This window comes from Phyllostomus hastatus, unplaced genomic scaffold (genome assembly GCF_019186645.2).
Source record: "Phyllostomus hastatus isolate PE091 unplaced genomic scaffold, TTU_PhHast_1.1 phas_scaffold_501, whole genome shotgun sequence".
NCBI lineage: Eukaryota > Metazoa > Chordata > Mammalia > Chiroptera > Phyllostomidae > Phyllostomus > Phyllostomus hastatus.
In genome coordinates this window covers 72,330,389-72,348,797 of record NW_025334033.1, presented here as the reverse complement: position 1 = coordinate 72,348,797, position 18,409 = coordinate 72,330,389, and the positions used below count along the sequence as shown (strand labels likewise).

The 18,409-nt window shown below is 64.1% G+C and overlaps 2 protein-coding genes across 3 annotated transcripts; both read right to left on the bottom strand.

Moving 5' to 3' along the window:
- Nucleotides 1-6,315: 6,315 nt before the first annotated feature.
- TEDC1 (tubulin epsilon and delta complex 1) lies at nt 6,316-14,100 on the bottom strand. Of its 2 annotated transcripts, XM_045823386.1 has the most exons (8): nt 13,835-14,099; nt 13,667-13,745; nt 13,064-13,266; nt 12,540-12,695; nt 11,411-11,509; nt 9,084-9,170; nt 8,560-8,718; nt 6,316-7,833 (listed from the first exon to the last, which is right to left on the bottom strand). In XM_045823386.1, exons 1-8 carry the CDS (start codon nt 13,973-13,975, stop codon nt 7,510-7,512), a joined length of 1,248 nt encoding a protein of 415 aa, XP_045679342.1. In that variant the 5' UTR covers nt 13,976-14,099; the 3' UTR covers nt 6,316-7,509. The 2 variants fall into 2 exon arrangements, with proteins under 2 accessions (XP_045679342.1, XP_045679341.1); XM_045823385.1 differs by having other exon boundaries at nt 7,692-8,718; nt 13,835-14,100.
- Nucleotides 14,101-16,865: 2,765 nt separating this feature from the next.
- On the bottom strand, nt 16,866-18,373 carry CRIP1 (cysteine rich protein 1). The gene is made up of 5 exons (XM_045823100.1): nt 18,224-18,373; nt 17,358-17,452; nt 17,230-17,287; nt 17,104-17,150; nt 16,866-16,993 (listed from the first exon to the last, which is right to left on the bottom strand). The coding sequence occupies exons 1-4, from the start codon at nt 18,261-18,263 to the stop codon at nt 17,110-17,112; spliced, it is 234 nt and encodes a 77-aa protein (XP_045679056.1). The 5' UTR covers nt 18,264-18,373; the 3' UTR covers nt 16,866-16,993; nt 17,104-17,109.
- Nucleotides 18,374-18,409: the final 36 nt, after the last annotated feature.

Genomic DNA, 18,409 nt, shown 5'->3' with positions numbered 1-18,409 from the left:
TGTGGGTTAAATTAGGGCCACCCCAAAAGACATGCTGAAGCCCCCACCCCGTACCTGTACCTGGGACCTTATTTGGAAATACAGTTGACCCTTGAACAGTGCAGGTTTGAACTGCGCACTCCACTTACATGAAGGACTGTTAAAATCCACACCCCGAGTTCAAGGGTCAACTGTAGAGCCTTTGCCCACGTCATCCAGCTAAATTGGCAACACCTGAGTACAAGGACTGACCTCCTCATAAGGAGAGAGCAAGTCTGAGAAGACTCAGACTTGCGAGGGAAGGAGGCCCGTGAGGTCAGAGCCGCGGCTGCCGTCCAGGAGCACCGGGGCCTGCTGGCCACCCCCCACCTAGGGGGGGCCTAGCGCGCGCGGTTCCAAGGCCCACACGGTGAACCCAGCCGCCCCAGGACACTAGTCCAGGGCCTGATTTTGTCCGTTTGGAAGTCCACTGTCCCGGCACCGTTCGTTGGAAAGACTGTTCTTGCCCCATTGAGTTGTCCTGGCACCCGCGGCACGAAGCATGGCACGAAGCATGGTCACCAGAGGGAGGGGTGGGGTGGCCAGGGGCAAAAGGGGCCGAGAATACGGTGATGGGAGATGATCTGACCTTGGGGGCTGGCCACACTGTGCAATATACAGATCGCATATCACAGAATTATACTCTTTTTTAAATGTTTTTTTAAAGATTTTATTTATTTATTTTCAGGGAAGGGAGGGAGAGAGAGAGAGAGAGAGAAACTTCAATGTGCGGTTGCTGGGGGCCATGGCCTGCAAGCCATGGCCTGCAACCCAGGCATGTGCCCTGACTGGGAATCGAACCTGCGACACTTTGGTTCGCAGCCCGAGTTCAATCCACTGAGCTACGCCAGCCAGGGAAGAATTATACTCTTGAACCTTATCTGATCCTGTTAACCAACATCTCCCCAATAAATGTAACTTAAAAAGTCAATTAGCCATAATGTGAGTGTTTGTGTCTAGACTGTCCGTGCTGTTCCGCTGGTGTGGACGGGGCCTCCTCTCCTGCCCACGGCACACTGGCACTCTGTGGCCTTGCAGTGAGTTCTCGCTCCGGGGCGTGTGCACCCTGCCGCCGTGTTCTTCTGTTTTCGGGCTATTCTGCATCCCTTGCATTTTTTTGTGCAGAATCAGTTTGTCAGTTCCAGGGCAGCTGCCTGGGATTTTGAGAGGGGTTGCATGGAATCGATAGAACAGTTTGGTGATGAAAGATGTCTTTCCGTTAGCTTAGGTCTTTGTTACTTGGTTGACAAGCAATCTTCTGTAGTTTTCAGATCACACGTTGTGCCCTACCTTTGTTAAGTTTATTCCTGAGTATTTTTTTCTCCTTGACGCTGTTGTAAACGTAATTGTCTTCTTCACGTCGTTTCTGGGCTGCTGGTGTATAGAGATGCAGTGGGTTTTGCGGGATCTCGTGTCCTGCATCCTCACTGAACTCGTCCGTCAGTCCTAATCACTTCTGTGGGTTCCCCCCAGGTTTTCCACACAAGACCATGTCATCTACACGTGCAGGTGGTCTGGTTTTTTCCTGGATGCCGTCTGCTTCTCGCCTAATGGCCCTGGTCGGACGGTCCAGCCCAGTGCCGGACAGGAGTGGACGGAGCGCACATCCCCGCCTGTCGCTGGTCCCAAGGGGGCACTTCCACCGTTCACGCCGAGCGTGACGTGAGCCGCAGAGTCCTGGAGGGTTCCTTCTGCAGGTGCGGGAACGCCCCTCCTGTCCCTGGTTGGCTGAGGCAGCCGGTTAACCGTCCCTGAAGTGCACCGGTGGCCCGACAGAGACACAACAGTGTTCTCCCCAACTGAACATCCACATGCGAAAAAAACTCCAACCTGAACCTTACGCCCTCACAAAGATTGGCGCAACACGGATGGCAGGTCTCAATGTGAAAGTGTAAAACTTTGAGAAGGAAATATGAAAGAAAACCTTCCTGACCTGTGGCTGGGCAAAAAACAGTTCAGATAGGAGCCCAGAAGCACAGTGCACACGAGCACAGCGTAAACTGGGCCCGTCGCGGCGACAGCCTTGCTCGGGGAGAGAGGGGGCAAGTGACAGCCTGGGGGGCGGTGTCTGCAGACCACCCATGGGGCGAAAGGCACGACCCAGCAATCTTCCCCCGAACTCTGTGGGCAGCCGCTTCCCAGCAGAGGGCAGGTGGTGGCAAGTGAGCCCGTGAGGGGGTGGTCGGTGTCAGAAAACGCGGAGCCTATTGGCAAGCCACCTCCACACACCCAGGGACACGGCCGGGAGTGAACAGCTGCTGGGGGCTCACGGGGCTCACGGGGCTCAGGGTGAGATGGTAGATTCCAGCCCAAACCCCTCAGTGGTTCCGGTAATTCCAAGTGAGCTAGAAGCGTCCGTCAGCAGACAGATGCGTTCCCGTTCTACGAGACATTTAAAACAAGCGCACGGAGGCTCTCTCTGCGGCATCCGCCGTGAGGGTGCGGACCGACCAGCTCAGCAACCGGGCGGTTGGCGTCAGGAGGTGTCGGCCTCGCTCTGAAGGGACGCGGGGCTGTTGCGAAGGGTCCCAGGGGCGCCCTGCAGAGGGACTTCCAGTCGATGCCAGACGACGCCGTCTGCTTGGAGAGAGCTAGAGGCTCCGGGTGACGTGGGGCTGGGGGGCACTAGCAGGGACTGGCCACTGCTGGCACCCTCCGGCCCCGCACAGACCAGGGTCCAGGGTGTCGCGCTGGGCCTATGTCCGGGGTGAGCTCCGTGCACTCACCTCCCCATCAACGCCGACGTTCAGGAGAATCATTCTTTTGCTAAAATCAGAAATTTCTTGGGCAAAAAATGCATCCTCAGGGTTCAGATGAGGTCAGGCATTGCTTGTTCAGTATCTCAAGCCCAGACAGATGAGTGGTTTCTCGCAGGAGACGACATTGAACTTGTCCCAGACTCAGCTGCTTTGACTCAGCAAGCCACAGTCGTCGAAAACAAAGGAGTCAGAGACGTTTTCGTGGTGTCTGCTTCTGAGGAAAGGACAGTTCCTTGGAGCCGGCCGAGGAATGGGACCTGGGCTGTTTGCTGCAGAAACAGTGAGAAGCCGGACAACCCGCAGACGTCTCTGCGACACTTGAAAGACGCCACAGAAGCCGTGGGGGGGGCGCCAACCCCAGGGAGCAGAAAACGAGCGTGGAAGGGGCAGCCGCCTCCAGCGACAGGAGCCTGGGCTGCGGGGCAAGGTCAGAGAGCAGAGGCCCCGCCCTGTGACAAGGTCACTGGGAGCTGGGACAGCACGGGGGCAGGGGCCGGACTAGTGTCCTGTGGCTGCGGTAACAAATGATCACACGGGGGCTTACAACTACGGGAATTTATTCTCTCACGGCTCTCCCCCAAGGCCAGCACCCGTTGGGTGCTGGCAGGACGCCCCCTCCAGAGGCTCTGGGGGAGGCCCCCTCGGGCCGGGACCCCAGGTGTCCACGCGGCTCACAGCCCGGTCCTCACGTCCCCTCGCCGCCATGCCTGTGTCACTGAGTCTAAGGCCCACTCGCTCAGTCCGGGATGGTCTCCTTACCTCAGGGTCCCTGACTTATCACACCTGGAGGCCCTTTCCTAATCAGGTCACACTCACCGGTCAGGGGGTGGGGACGCGGCACAGTCGGGCCTGTGTCCACACCAAGCTTCCTGACTGGCCTTCCTTCTCGTCCCTCTCCCTGCCATGTCCTTCCTTCTGAGTCTGGGGCTGGGCTCTCAGCCGCACGCCCAGCATGGGCCAGGGGAGGTTTGGGGCGGAACAAACACATGATGAGCCTGAAGTCGGAGGGGCCAGCTCCTCGCGGTCAGAGACCAGGACGCACAGAACTGGGCTAAGCCAGGACCCACCTGCGGGCTCTGTGTGAGTGCGGGTGGGTTCGAGGCAGGTGTGGAAACAGGTGTGTGTGCACCCAGCGCACTGGCACCCAGACCCTCCTCCCCGATACGCCCCAGGACGGACGCCTTGCAGGAGTGACTGCTCGGGGCTGGGGCCGAGAGGCTCAGACAGATGCAGGGGTTGAAGTCCTGTGAACTGGGGTGGGCTCAGCACCTGCCCACCTGGCGCACCTGTGAGAGGTGCAGGACGAAGAGGGAGGCGCACGGCCGTGAACGTGGCTGTGGGCTACACGTGGACCGGCAGGTGCCATCGGCCTGCTCCTGTGGGGCTGTGTGTGGCCACGGCCGGAGAGCAGGGTCTCCGGAGGCGGCCGAGAGTCGGGGGCAGCCCGGGTACCGGGTGGGGGACGTGGACGGGCACACGAGTGGGACTAGGGACACCGTCTGCCGGACAGAGCGGCACTCAGCTGTGCACACGGCCTCGAGGGCGGGGCTTTAAAGCAGGATGGCGTGGGAGACACACACGCGTCAGCAGTGGCCGCCACCGTGGTTCCCAGACTCCCCGGGGCGCTGCAGGGCCCTCTCGGGCACTACAAGGCAACTCGGGGCTTTGAGGGACACGCAGGCGCACTCAGCCTGCCGGATGCCCCGGGGGTGTTTCCACGGAGCGCAGGCTCTCAGAAGCGGGTCCCACCGCGAGGCTGGTGCCACCGCAGCGGCTGAGACAAGCAGCCCAATGCCAGGCGAAAGCCACCGAGCCCCAGGTAACCAGGTGGCAGTGAACGGGCTGAGGGCTGGAAAAGGGGGGCAGAGCCCCACAGGGCCAGACACCCTATTAATACGTAAGTGTAGCTCTTTAAGAACTGTTTTTTTCTTTTCAGTTTTTGTTATTGTTGCTTTTTCTCCCCTTAAGTGATACCAAGTCATTAGGACTGGAATTCGTGTTGCTTGGCCCCAATACGCTGAACTGCTGGCCGTTCTCTTCGGCCGAGGGGCGTGGAGAAGTGTTGAGTGGTACCACCCCCTGAACAGGAGGGCGGGGCCTCTGATTGGGGGTGCCGGCCAGCAAGACCTCAGACCCAGAGAGATCTGGGGGGGTTGCTGGCTGACCCCCTGACTCCCCACATGCCAGGGTCTTGGGGGCCACACAGTTGTCTCCATCACGTCCAGAGATCTACAAAACCAAACTAAAAAGACCCGCGTGCACCCCCACGCTCACAGCCGTCGAGACGCACATGTAACCCTGCCTGTGATGGAGCAGTGCATGACCTAACACGGTCCCTCCACACCACAGAAGGTGCCCCAGCCTGGACAAGGACGGGCATTCTGATGCCCACTGGGACACGGGTGGGCCTTGAGGAGGTCATGCTGAGTGTCGGACCCTGGAGTGAGATCCATGGGGACAGAGTGGGGCTGCAGCTGGGGGTTCGGGTGTAAAGTGGCTGGGGTCAGACTGGGGAGAGGAGGAAGCTCGGGGAGGGTGCAGCAGGCTCTGCCAGGGGCCGGGCAGGACGAACCCCAGCACTTGCAGGCCCTGCCGTGCGCCCGCCCGACGGCTTCCAGCGGTTACAGAGGAGCCGAGACTCTGTTATCTGACTTCCTGTTTCCTGTTCCTGGAGGTGCCTGTCCTTCGGTTTTGCTCGTTTTCTACACTTTTTTTTCTCCCCCTAAATGACAGTTCTGTGTTCTCTGCTTCTTTTTTTTTTTAATTCTTAGAGAGAGGGGAGGGAGGGACGAAGAGAGGGAAACATCAACTGGTTGCTTCTCGTGCCTGGACTAGAAATTGAACCAGTGACCCTGCAGTCTGCAGGCCTGCGCTCAACCCTCTGAGCTACGCCAGCCAGAGTTCTGCACCAGCTCTTTACCAGCCACAAACAAACTCGCTGCTCTGGCTGGCCTGCACTTTCTGTGCGGTCTTTGAAAGAGCAGAGCCTCGTAGCTGGGGAGTCTGATTTCCCTTGGCCTTAGGAAGCCGCTCCTCACAGAGCAGTGTCCTGCCTCCTGCAGGGCCCGCGTCCCTGAGGGTCCCCCGCCGCAGCCCTCGGGAGACATGCAACGCTGACTGGCTCCCACCAGTGCAGGCTGCAGCTGTCCCACAGGCCTGGGTGGTGGGGCAGGGTGTCCCCTGGTGTCAGGCCTGGGCACCAGAAGACTCAGGCTGCCTGGGGCTGGGGGCAGTGGGGTCGCATGGACCCTCGGGGTAGAGGGGACAGGGAATCAGAGATGGCAGCCTATGTGGGCGCTGAGGGCCTGCCACCTGCCCACACCCGGTTCCCGAGTGGCGAGGCGGCCAGACCTCAGGCCCAGCGGGCAGGGCAGGACTGCTGTCACTCCGACACCCGGAGCCCCGCTCCCCATCCCTTCAGCCCCCGGGTGAGCCTGCGCCCCTGGGGCCACCTCCCTCGTCCGGGCCTCTCAGGCCAGAGGCTGAAGCCCCAGGCACAGGCACTGGGGTGACCCAGACTGTAACGGCTGTGGGCCAGTTTGAGAAGTGACAGCTCCATTTATTCATTTAGGTTCCTAACAATCAGGGGTGCGAGGGCCGGTGGCTGTCCTGGCCGCCGGCAGTCCACACGGCCCAGGGCGCAGTAGGGGCACGGCTGCAGGGGTCCAGGAGTGACCTCACAGGACCCGAGGGTGCAGGTGGAGGATCTGGCCCCGTGTGCAGGGCCACAGCTAGAGCCAGCAGGGAGTGACGGGACCCAGAGCAGCTGGGGCGGTGGTGCCAAGGGCGTGGAGAGAGGTGCCAGGCCAGGACAGTGGGCGCAGGCCTGGGGACTCCCTGGGGACTGGCCCAGGAGCACAGGCTCAGGGGTGTGCAGGGGAGGCTGAGCGGAGACCATCTGGCAGGAGGGGGTGGGCAGGAGACCCCGGGGGTGGGCGCGGCGCAGGCCCAAGATGGCAGCTACAGGAGGCAGCCCTCCCACCAGCCCCTTCACTGGCCCAGCAGCCACTGGGATTTGGGACTGGACTGCCCTGGGAAGAGGGGAGCCTGGAGAGGGGACAAGGCTGAGGCCGCCTGCGCCTCCTGGGGGGCCGTTGTGTCAGCAGCCGAGGGCCCACCCCCTGCACACAGACGGCTCTTTGTCAGGACTGAGCCCCGCTCACTGAGCAGCCTCAGGGACAAAGCCCCTCTGTCCACGGTGGCCACCCCCTCACCCCACGCACCACCCCTCCCCCAGCTCCAGGAGCCCCCCACGCACATGCCAGGCTCAGGCGCAGGCGCACCCAGGGGGCACAATGACAGCCAGGATGAGGGACACAGAGGGCGTCCAGGGCAATGCCCTCCCCCAGGGCCCTGACGCCACCCTGTGCTGCAGGCCCTGCCCCGTCCAGGCGCCACTGCCAGGGTCTCCCTGCCACTCCCGCCCCCAGACAGCAACCTAAGAGTGTGGTGGAGGCGCAGCCAGCAGCCGAGCCCCTGCAGGGTGGCCTCCACCTCTACTTCGGAGACCCCTTGGACCCTGAAAGCCCACAGCCACCTCACTGGACTTGCCACGACCTCCTGACTGGGGAATGTCTGGGCAGCTCCGCTGCTGCTGGCCTGGGCCGAGCTCTGTCCAAAGTGGGGCCGAACCCAGGGCTCGGAGGCTGGGATCCTGCTTCTGTGTCGACCCTGTGGCCACTGAGCGTGGAATCTGCCCCTCTGAGGCTGGGCCAGGTCACAAGAGGTGTCCTCAGCGTCCAGGAGGCAGGATCCAGATGAGGCTGGGCAGGGCTCCCGCCAGCCTGGCCAGCTGCTGCTGACACTGGGCCTGGAGCTGGCGCAGCGTCTCCTCCAGGCAGGCCTCCCGGCTCTGCAGCACCCTGATCACCTGGGCAGCCTGCAGGCCCGGGCCCGCTGGCACCCCAGCCTCGGTCCTCACCAGCCGGCAGGGCCCATGGGCCCGGGCCAGGTCCCCACCTCGCTCCCAGGCCTGCCGCAGGGCCACCAGCTCCTGACCCACAGCTTCCTGTGTGGCCCGCTGGGCAACGCTCCACTCCAGGCCCCGGCCTCCAACCTGCAATGGGAGAAGCAGTGACGGGAGCCAAGTGCAGCCACATCCAGCCCGGGACCGGCTTCAGGTCCCCTTGGCACTCACTCAGCCCTGACAGTGGCCCCTGCTGGCCCCACAGCCCCCACCCATACCCTGAGAGGGGCTTCCAGCCTAGAGCCCTCAGCTCCCAGGGAGCAGAGGCCCACCCCACACCGGCTCAGAGGCCCGGCCTTTCCAGGCTCTAGTCCACCCTCACCGAGCCCCTGAACCCCGAGCAGCAGCCGTGGGTCCCCAGGGAACCACCCTGACCCTGAGCCCCAGGGGCTCCCAACAAGGAAGCACCGAGGGGCACCGAGGGGCCTGAGCTGTGACAAGGGCCAGCCTCGTTCCCACCATAAACCCCCTGCAGACATCAGCTGTCAGCACCAGGGCGGGGAGCAGACACGAACAGCAAGGACACAGCGGGGTGGCCGCGGGCGCCGAAGACGCCCCGCTGAAGACTTTAGGGAAAAACCGCGCCCACAGGTCCAGGTGCTTCCAAGGAGGAAGCCAGAAGCCCAGGCGCTTGCCTGCCCACCAGCCAGTGACACAGGCCACACGGGCGGGAGAGGGCAGGGAGGGGCCCCGAGGGGCTGGGGAGGGGGCCTTCCCTGCGCACCCCTTCTCCGTCGGAGTCCACCCACACCCCGATGAGCCCACATGAGCCCCGCTGTCGTCTCCAAATGCAAGCCAGCAACTGGGTGCCCTCACCCTGGCCTCCCAGGCCGCCCGCCGGGCCTCCACCGCAGCCCGCAGCTCCTCTTGCAGGGCCCGCAGCTGCCGCTCCAGCTCCTCAGCCCCAAACTCGCAGGGCCTGGGCACAGACGCAGGCTGTGGGGTCTCCGGGGGGCAGGCTCCCAGGACCGTGTCCTGCAGAGGGAGACCCGAGTGAGGGCGGCACAGGCCGCAGCGCCGCAGGCACAGCCCAGCTCCTGACCGGTGGGGACAGAGGCCCAGGTCACACAGCCAGCTGGACAGCTGGTGTCACCCAGGCAGGCCTGCAGGCCAGGGGGCACGAAGGCCAGGACCCTGCAGGCCTCTGGGAAGTGTGAGCTGCCCCAGGGACTGGCAGGGTGCGAGGGGGACCGCTGGACATGTTGAAGGGAACCCCAGACCCAGCACGGCGGGCCTGGGTGCAAGGCCGGCCTCAGGCCAGGCTGGGGTGTGGCCTTGGGGCTGCCGCGTCAGGGCCAGGGAAGGGGGGCGGGAGAGGGGAGGGGGCCAAGAGTCCTCACCATCCAGGGCCAGAAGACCACCTCCCGGTGCCGCCACTCCAGAGCGGCCTCCAGGCGTGCGTTCTCACTCTCCAGCCTCCGCAGCAGCTGCAACGCAAACCAGAGCCCAGGCTGAGGCAGGACTCCTAGGGCGCTCAGACCCCAGTGCGGGGACTCTGCCCAGCACCGCCCCTCCCTCTGGCCACTGTGCCCAGTCCCCTTGGCACAGCCCTGGCCCCGCCATCTCCCTGCGCCGCAGGGCAGCCCCGCCTCCACGCACAACCAGGCCTCCAAGCAGGCCTGTGGTCCCCCACACCAGCCCCAGCTGCAAGCCCCTCAGGGTCAGTGGTCAGCCCAGGTACCCCGAATTGGGACCTCTGTCTCACGCCCCTCACTGACTGGGAGCCGCACCCTGGAGGCTGCTGGGCTCTGGGGGAGGGGAACCCCAAGCCAGGGCAGAGGCTGTGCAGTGCCCAGTAGGGAAGTGATGGAGAAGACCCCCAACCCCCTCGCAGCCCTTAGCCACTACAGCCCTGCAGCAGCCCGCCCAGCACGCAAGGCTGGCGCCCACGGATCTTGTGCCCCAAGAGCCCCGCACCTGTGGACACTGCAGGAGCACATGTGCACCCAGGTGGCCCAGAGCTGGCTGATCGGTCACCACACACTCCGCACTTCCAGCCCATGCAGAGTGGCCCGTGGCATGACTACCTGAGGGCCCACCACAAGCTGGGCAGGGGCAGTCCAGTCTCTATCCCCCTGGGTACCCCCGGGCTGGGCGCCTGCTGTGGCTCCTCTCTGAACACTCGGCCAGGTACTGGCCACGGGCACGGCTCCTTCCAGAAGACGGAGGTCCTGGGCCCTCTGGGAACCCAGAAGCTTATGCTGAGGCTGGGACGAGTGTCCAGAACATGGCAGCCACCATGTGGGCCAAACGCAAGCTCAGCCAGGCCACCACTCACAGGGGACCAGTGCACTTGCCCCAAGCCAGGGAAGGGCTGCTGGTCTCCCCCCGATCCCTCACATCCCCAGCCCCACAGACAACCCAGGTGCTGGCCAGGCAGCTAGGCACCTGCTGCGTAGCTGGAACCTGGTCAAGGGGCCAGACGGGGGTGGCCTTGAATGGTTAACTGAGGGCCCAGCCTAGCACACCGCCAGTGCAAGTGGAGGCAGGCCTGCAGCAAGAATCAGCCTGCAGCCTGGGGGACCCACGGCCTGGAAGGGCTGAAACAGTCGGAGCGTGCAGCCCACATGCTCACACCACAGTTACATGTGTGCACACGTGCACACACACATGTGCACATGCACACTAGCCAAGAACAGTCCCACAGGCCATGGGAAAGGGGGGCAGGTAGGCACTGCGGAGGGAAAGGCCACAGCCCCCGCCCTCCCAAGGGCTGGGGCAGGGTGGGGCCCCAACATATGAGGAAAGGCTCAGCCAGCCACCACGGATCATTCCAGAAGCCTCTGAAAGCCTTCCCAGGAGAGTAGGCCCTGTGTGTGGGTGGTCCAGGCTCCCACCAGCTCCCCATCTAGAAGTCTCTCGAAAGGAAGCCAACCCCAGCCTCTGTCAACTGGGCCACCCTGTCCGTGGCCCTGAGGCACCAACAGGCGAAGCCTCCAGGAAGAGGGGGAGCCGCCCGCATCTGACCCGCCCACCACCCCGGGGACCAGGGACTGGGGACCGGGCAGCACTAGGCTGGAGCTGGAGCAGCCTCTGCTCTGCTGACGTGGGGACTGGGACAGCAAGCCAGGACCTCACAAAGTCACCCTTAAAAGGGGACAGAACCAAGGGCACCTCAGACACCCAGATGCCACCTCAGCACCTCCAGGGCCCAGACAGCCCTTCCCCGCCCAGGTGGGGCTCAAAGAGATGTCAGCCAGGGACACAGGCTCAGCGGGCATCCCTGCCTGGGCACCTGACCCCACAATGGAAGGCAGACGCCCTGTGAATGCACGGCTTGGGAGCTGGGGCCTGCTGGGACAGGAAGCAGGGGCCACATAGTTCTCAGCACCCCTCCCAGGCCAGGCAGTACCAGCCTCACAGTCTGGACAGGCCAGAGCCCAGCCCTCAGGGGACAGCAGCCCATCACCAGGTGACACCTGCAGGAGCTGGGACACTGCAGTGCTCGCCCTCAATTCCACCACCACCCTTGGCCCTGCCCATGCAGGCCACCTGGGCACACAGCAGCCAGTCCGCCCTGCTGAGGTGCCAGGCAGTCTGGGGGCCAGAGAGGCCTCTGGATGCGTGCCTTTCCCCCACACCAGCAAGGTGCTGGGCTTGGCAAACAGGAAGGGTGCAAAACCAGGCCCTCCCTCGGCCCCTCCCACCCCAGCCAACCAGCCCTCACCTGCCGGCCACTCTCAGGGTCCCTGAGCAGCTCCGTTTCGGCAACAGACAGGTGGCCCAGGCGGCGGTCACTGTGGCAGCCTCGAGTGTACCAGTGGATCTAAAATGGGCAGCACAGAGCCGGGCTGAGCCAGGGCCTTCAGAGCCGCCTTACACAGGAGGGCACAGGCACAGAGGTGCAGCTGGCCACAGCAGTCCAGGACAGGACGGCCCTCAGCCCCTGGGGACCAGCCCCAAGCCGGCCAGAGGCCCTGGGCAGTCCCCCATGGCCGCCCATCCCACCTAGCTCAGGAACACTGTGGGCGCAGAGAGGGGTGCCCCTGCTTCCTTCCTCCGTTAACTCATCAAGTGCCAGGACCATGTGCTGAGAGAAACAGGCCGTGGATAAGCTCAGCAGTCCAGCAGTGGAGTACACAGCAATCTGCCTGGGCCCGGGGGCAGAGAGGGTTCCCCGGCCAGGTGAGCCTGCAGGTTAACATTGCGGCACGGCCCAAGCAGCAGGAGCTGAGGCCAGGAAAGAGGACATGAGAAGTTCTAGGAAAGACCATCCAAGCAGAAGACCCTCTGCCGGAGGCGGTGACGTGGGCTGGAGGAGTCTGGGCACCTAGGAGCCCTGCACTGGATGGAGCCCCAGGCCGCCTGCCCAGGCACCTCTTGGCCCAGACCTTGCACTGGGCCTGTGGAGGGATGCCTGCACCCGCCAGCCGAGTCCCATCAGCTCTCAGAACACACAGGAGCTACCCACTGCTCACCAGCCAGTACGCAGGGCGCAGAGGATGGGGTGCCCAGGCAGTGACTCCCCCAAGGCATGGACCCTGATCCACTGCTCAGTGACACAGAACCTGAGGCATGTAGGGACTTCTGGGGACAGAAAGGTCAAGCCCAGAGGCAATGCCAGCTCCACCTGCCCTAGGCCCCCTCCTGGACTGCCTGGAGTCCTGGGCTCAGGCTCCTCCCCACCTCAGGGCAGTGCCCCACAAGTCACCCCCAGCCGGGCCTGGGAGGCCTATGTCCAGCCAAAGGCTAAGGCCACAGCCCTTGCTGAACAAGCCACATGCAGCAAGCAGCAGCCTGACAGCCGGGAACAGGAGGGCAGCTGCCGCTGGGTGGAGAGCTCTCGAGGGCACTACCTTGCCCAGGAGGGCACACTGCTCCTGCTGACTGGCCATCAGTGTTCGCCACCGGAACCGCAGCTTTCCCATCAGCCACTGCAGGTGGCGGGCATCCACGGGGCCATCTGCTTCTGCTCTTGGTGCAGGCAGGCCTTGGCTGGCCAGGATGTCACACTGGAGAGGGAGCGAGGGTCAGGCCCTGCTCCCACCCACGGCAGAGACCCCAAAAGGGAAAAGAGAAGGGGGAGAGAGAGAGAGCCATGGGGTCCCGAGGGCACCAGGGAAAGGGTCGGGGACAAAGCTGTGGGCACACCCCCTGCTTGCCCAGAAGGGCAGGCAGGGAGAGCAGGGGCTAGGGAGCCGGACAGGGAGGCCAGTGGAGGCCCAGCCTCCATGCCCTCGCTGGGACTGCAGGATGACAACACTGACCCACACAGTGCTGTCCTGAGGGTGGCCAGGCCTGTCCTCCCGCGGGTCTGGCAGGCCGCGCCCAGGGTCTCGGGTCCACGGCTGGGACTGGCCAGCTCCCACCACACACCCACCTCACACACAGGCATCTCGTCGCCCAGCTGCACGTGGGTCTGGGCCAGCAGCCGCTCTGGCAGGGGCTGGCGGGCCAGGAGCCAGGAAAGAGCCAGGAGCAGCTCGCGGCTGCCCCCGGAACCATCCTCGGGGAGCTGAGCGAGCCCCTGCCGGGGGTAGCCCTGGGAGAGCAGCTCTGACTTCACCCAACGGGCTTGGGCCTCTGGGAGTAAGAGACGAGCGGCTCAGGGGACTTACCTACTGGAAGGGACGGCACCCAGACCCCTAAGGGACCCCCGCCACGACTCCCAAAAAGAGGCCCTGAGGTTGTTGGGGCTTAACCAGGATGAAAAGGTGGGCGAGGCTTATGCGGTGGGAGGGGCTAGAGCCCATGGGGGCGGGACTTACCGGAGGCCTGGGCTGATGGGAGGGGCTTGGGAAGGTGGACTGGGCCAGAGCCACCACCTAGTGAACCCCGGAAGCAGGTCCTACTGGGGCGGGGCTTACATGGGTGGGCGTGGCCAGGCCCTCCGAACAGGGGTTTTACGGAAGGATTGGGGTGCCCAGAGTGGGCGGGGACAGAGAGTAGAGTGTCGTATAGAGCCCACGGGCGCCGGGCTTACCCGGGGCGGGGGAGGCCGTGGCGCCGCCAACCCCCAGCTGCGAGAGCACACAGAAGAGCAGCCGCCATAGCGCCGGGGCCTGAGAGTGAAAGAGGGAAGCCTTCAGCAGGCCCCGCTGCCTCCCTGCGGGATCCCAGCGGGCCTGGACGCCTGCCCTGCGCGCCTCACCGCCTCCGGACGGTCGAACTTGGCGCGGCGAAACGTCTCGGGGCTGGGACCGCCGGGCAGCGTCCGACTCAGCGAGGCGATGGCCTCGGGCAAGGCCCCCGCCCCATCCGCCCGGTCCACCCGGCGCCGCCGCCGCCCCATGCAGCCGGCAGCCGACACCCGCCTCGCTCGATCGCACGGCACCGCCGACGGGCCCGCCCCCGTCCTATTCCCGCGCCTGTGCCGCCACTGCTGCGTCCGCGCGCTCTCTCCGCTTGGATTGGGCCACGCCTCCGACCCCGGCCCAATGAGCGGCGCCTCGGGCGAGTGAGTGCAGTCCGCCTTGTCCGCTGCGGAGGCACTTCCGGCCTAGCGGGGACCAATGGCGGCAAGAGCTCCGACGGAGTCCGCTCTGTGCTGACCAATTGCGGCGACACTCGACACTATAGACTCCACCAATCAGCGTCTTACCCTTTGCACCAAGCGGTAGACTAGCCACTGCGGGAAGGTCTGCGCCCGCTCTCGGGAGCCCTTGCATCCCGGAGGTTCGCGCAAATGGGCACTACGGACCCAGCCAGCGACCCTCCACCTCCGCGATGCCCTTTCCGGCCTGGCCGCCAGGGGTCGCCCGGACGCTGCAGCGCGCACCAGGACTGGGAAGCCGGGGCCACCGCCTGGGCGCCGAGGAGGGCCCCGGACAGCTCAGCCCCGCTGCGCGGGGGCGAGAGGCCCCTCGGGGAAGGCCAGCGACTCGCCCCACCATAACCTACATGTACAGACTTCCCGGGCCCAGTCCATTCTCTGTACTGCCAGCCCGCCCAGCCTGCCTCTGTCCTGCACCCTTAGTCTCTCCGTCCCACCATTAAAGAGACAGTCTTTGAAAGAACATACGGAAAACTGGAGGCTCTCAGAGTTAGACATAAATTTACCCTACAGTGCCAGTATCGGAACGCACGAGAACTGTGTTCACATACACGAAAGTGCACAGCAGCTTTGTTGATGGCAACCCAAAACGAAACAACAGGACCGCCGGCCCAACAGTAAACCCATCCAGGGGGCGGTGGTCAGCAGCAGCCACGCACCACTGCCACGTGCTGCTGGTTGGTTGCAGCTCGGACAGGGAAGAAGCCGGTCTGTGCAGCGTATCTAGGAAATACAGAAAAGCCATCTGTAGGAACAGAAAGCAGATTCCATGGCCTGGAAAGAGTCCAGGACGGGGACGGGGGGACTCTCGTAAGTGCCCAGAGTGGTCTAGAACTGGCCTGTGGCAGCAGAAGTGCGTGAACTTGTTGCAGTAATTAAATGTATGCAGGTGAAGTTTATGGAATGTAAATTATACCTCGAAGCTGTAAAGAAGACAGAGCGTGGGCAGAGGAGTGGAAGAGACAGAGAGAGAGAGAGAGGAAGTCAGTCCTGGACCCCAACCTTCCCCAGCCCCAGCCAAGCCCACAGGAAATGCAGTCACACCAGACCCCATCTTCCTCCCAGCCCTCACCTTTGCTCACCTGCCTCTCTGTCAGGCAAAGCCAGCTCCTCATCCATGTGTCCCCCATAACCAACCTCTTCCTTCCCCCAGCCTCCACCACAGGTGCCCCTGGATCCCCTGCCCCAGCACCCCCACCTCGAGCAGGCATTCTCGTGTACATGTCCTCCCCTGCGCCTCAGGGGCAGCCCCTTACTGGCACACACCCTCACCAGTACAGGGGCGTTGCTGTGTGTTCCCCCAGCCCCCACTACCAGTTCCCTCCCACATCCATCTTCTGCTCAGGCTGGGAAGCACAGGCCTCCAGTCTGGCCCTGCCTTCTGGCTGCCCAGCAGCTCAAAGGTCTTTCTGGCCACCCTCCTGTGGCCTTCAGAATAAAACCACTTTCCTTAGCTCACCCGATGGCTCCTAATGTTGGGTCTGGAAGCCTGTCCGGACTTTGTGCCTGCTGGGTCTTCCCCCTGGAGTGCTTTCCTCCCCACCTGAGGCCTGGGCAGACCCACTCCTCCTGCAGGCCACCTCTCTTCTCACTCACCCCAAATCCCTGCCCCCCCCCCCCCCCAGCTGGGAGGGCCTCTGCCACGCGTCCTGGCAGCTCAGGGCTGCTTCCCTGTGTGCTTACTGTGTCCCCGGGCCCAGCCCACCACTGTGCACGGAGAACCCCACCCTCACCGTAGCACCTTTGCTCCCTCCTCCCTGCCCTTCCCCACCTGTACCAGGAGCACTCCAGCTCCCACCTCATGGGACTCAGTGAGTCCCCATTTTTCTCTGACAAAGAGCCAACACTGCATGCTGCCCTTTAGCCTCCCACAGCCTGCCCAGCCCAGGCCTGCAGAGCCCCCACCACAGCCCTGGGGCAGGGCCAAGACCACATGCCAAGCTGAGATGACCTCTCTTCGCTCCTTAGGTCAGCAGAGAGCTGGGAGGGTGATGTCTGCTGGGCCACAGGGCAAGTGGCCAGTGGGGGACATGGGGAGGGCTCAGAGGGTGGCCAAGTCTGCAGCTGCTGCCCAAAGTGTCACAGGAGTTTCCGGAAGCCCCCAGCATCTCCACAGGGCCTGTCCTCAAATGCCCCATTTAGGCAGCCAGCCACTGAGTAGTCCCTGGGCCCAGGGTGGGGTCAAATAAGGGGCAGTAGTGTCCAGGCAGATGCCCCTGCTGAAGCACAGCTGGCCAGGTCGGTGGGATGGGCTGAGGATGGGGGCTAAGTTGGAGCAGCAGGAAGTGGGGAGGGCAGTGGAGGACTTCCCGCCACAACTCCCCTAGAGCTCAAAAACGGAACCAGCATGAGCTCAGCTGATTCACCCTGTGGCTGACCCTCCAGCTCCTGCCCTTGTGGCCTGGTGTTCCCACTGACCCATGGGCCTTCCCCTCGCCCAACAGGACCGGGGCACCTTTGGGCCCAGGAGCTGGAGAGCTGAGCTTCCATGGGGCTGTCCAGGGTAGCCAGGGCACTTCCATGCAGAGGGGGCTGCAGCCTGTGGTGGGGCCCGGTGTAAGGTCTGGCCTCAGGACCCCCACTGCAGCTCCCCTCAACCACTCCCCAGCAAGACACACACAGGCAGGTCTTCCCAGCATTGGGTTTATTGAGGGCGTGAGGGGCTACAGGGGAGCCCGAGGGGCCTGGAGTTAAGGCTGGGCACCACCAGCCTGGAGGGGCAGTGGTCCAGCAGGCCGGGGATGGGGTCGCCACAACCTGCACAAAGAGACAGGGACAGAGGTAAGTGCAGGCCTCCCTCAGGACGGGTGGGGGAAGCCCATCCTGAGGGCCAGCAGGCTAGGGGTCAGGGTTGGGGAGGGGTGCACCTGGGTCTACTTGAAGGTGTGACTCTCGGCTCCGCCTCGCCCGAAGCCTACCGAGAAAACAGTGGGCAGATTAGGGGTGGCCAAGGGCAGTGGCAGGTCGGGTCAGGCTGCGGGGAGGGAGCGTACCTTTGGGCCCGAACATGGCGGCATAGCAGGGGTGGTTGCAGTAGGGCTTGCCCTCGTGCTGCAGAGAGAGGGGCCGTGAGGGGCTCTCCCCCCCACCCTGCCCCCACTGCCCCCCAGACTCCCCCTACCTCAGCGTGGCCCCCTGAGGTCAGTGTCTTCCCACACTTCTCGCACTTCAGACACGGCCGGTGCCAGTCCTTCCCTAGGGACGTCACCCGCTCGGCTGCAAACAGACAGACAGACAGGGCCCCATGGGACACTGCTCTGGGGACACGGAGCACACCCCCCCCAACACACACACCCACCTTCCCCCGCCACCTCTCCCCAGGGCCTTCCCACCCATGCCTGGTGGCCCAAGCACAGTCTCCCACGGCCTTTGTACCTCCCGAACCCGGGCTGAATCCAATCAGATAAATGGGAGGGGGCGCTAGCCCTGGGCTGAGGACTGGGGTCGCAGTCAGGAGGGCCTGGCTACCAGATTAAGTCCTGGGGACTCTGCACCGGTCACTGGGATGGGGATTGCAGGGAGCCTTCTCTGTGGTCGGGTCGGGGTAGGTGGGCTTCCCACTTCCTCCTGCATCTCTTGTGGGTGGGACCGCGGGCGCGGGGCAGGAACGCGGTGCACGGGAGCAAAGCGCGCCTGGGACAGCGCCCCGGGTACCGGTTTCCGCGTCTGTTTTTACTTAGCGCTGGGAGGGGCGACGCGAGCCCTGCGTTCTTTCCTGCCCAGCGGGGTCCCCGCCCAGGGCGCGCCCAGGAGGAGGAGGAGGCGGGAGAGACCGGGACCTAGAGACAGGGAGACCCGGAGACGGAAAGCCCATCCGACGCAGGGGTCCCAACCCGCCTATCCATAGTTGCGTGCAGGGCTGAAGTTGCCACTCCCGGGTCGGTTTCCCGGGGTCCCCAGGCGCCCCCACCCGGAGCGAACTCCACCAGGTTTCCCCGGGGCTCGGGGCACCGCGGTTCGTCCAGGAATGGGCCAGAGGTCGCTCACCGAAGTACACCTCCTTCTCACACTTGGGGCACTTGGGCATAGCGGCGCTGGGTCTGGTACGGACGGTGGAGCAGGAACAGACGGCAGCACTGGACTGGGTGGGACCCGCCGGGAGCGCGCCTTTCAGGGAAGCTGGGACCCCGCCTCTTAGAGGCCCGCCCCGCGGCACCCCGCCCCCCCTTCTGA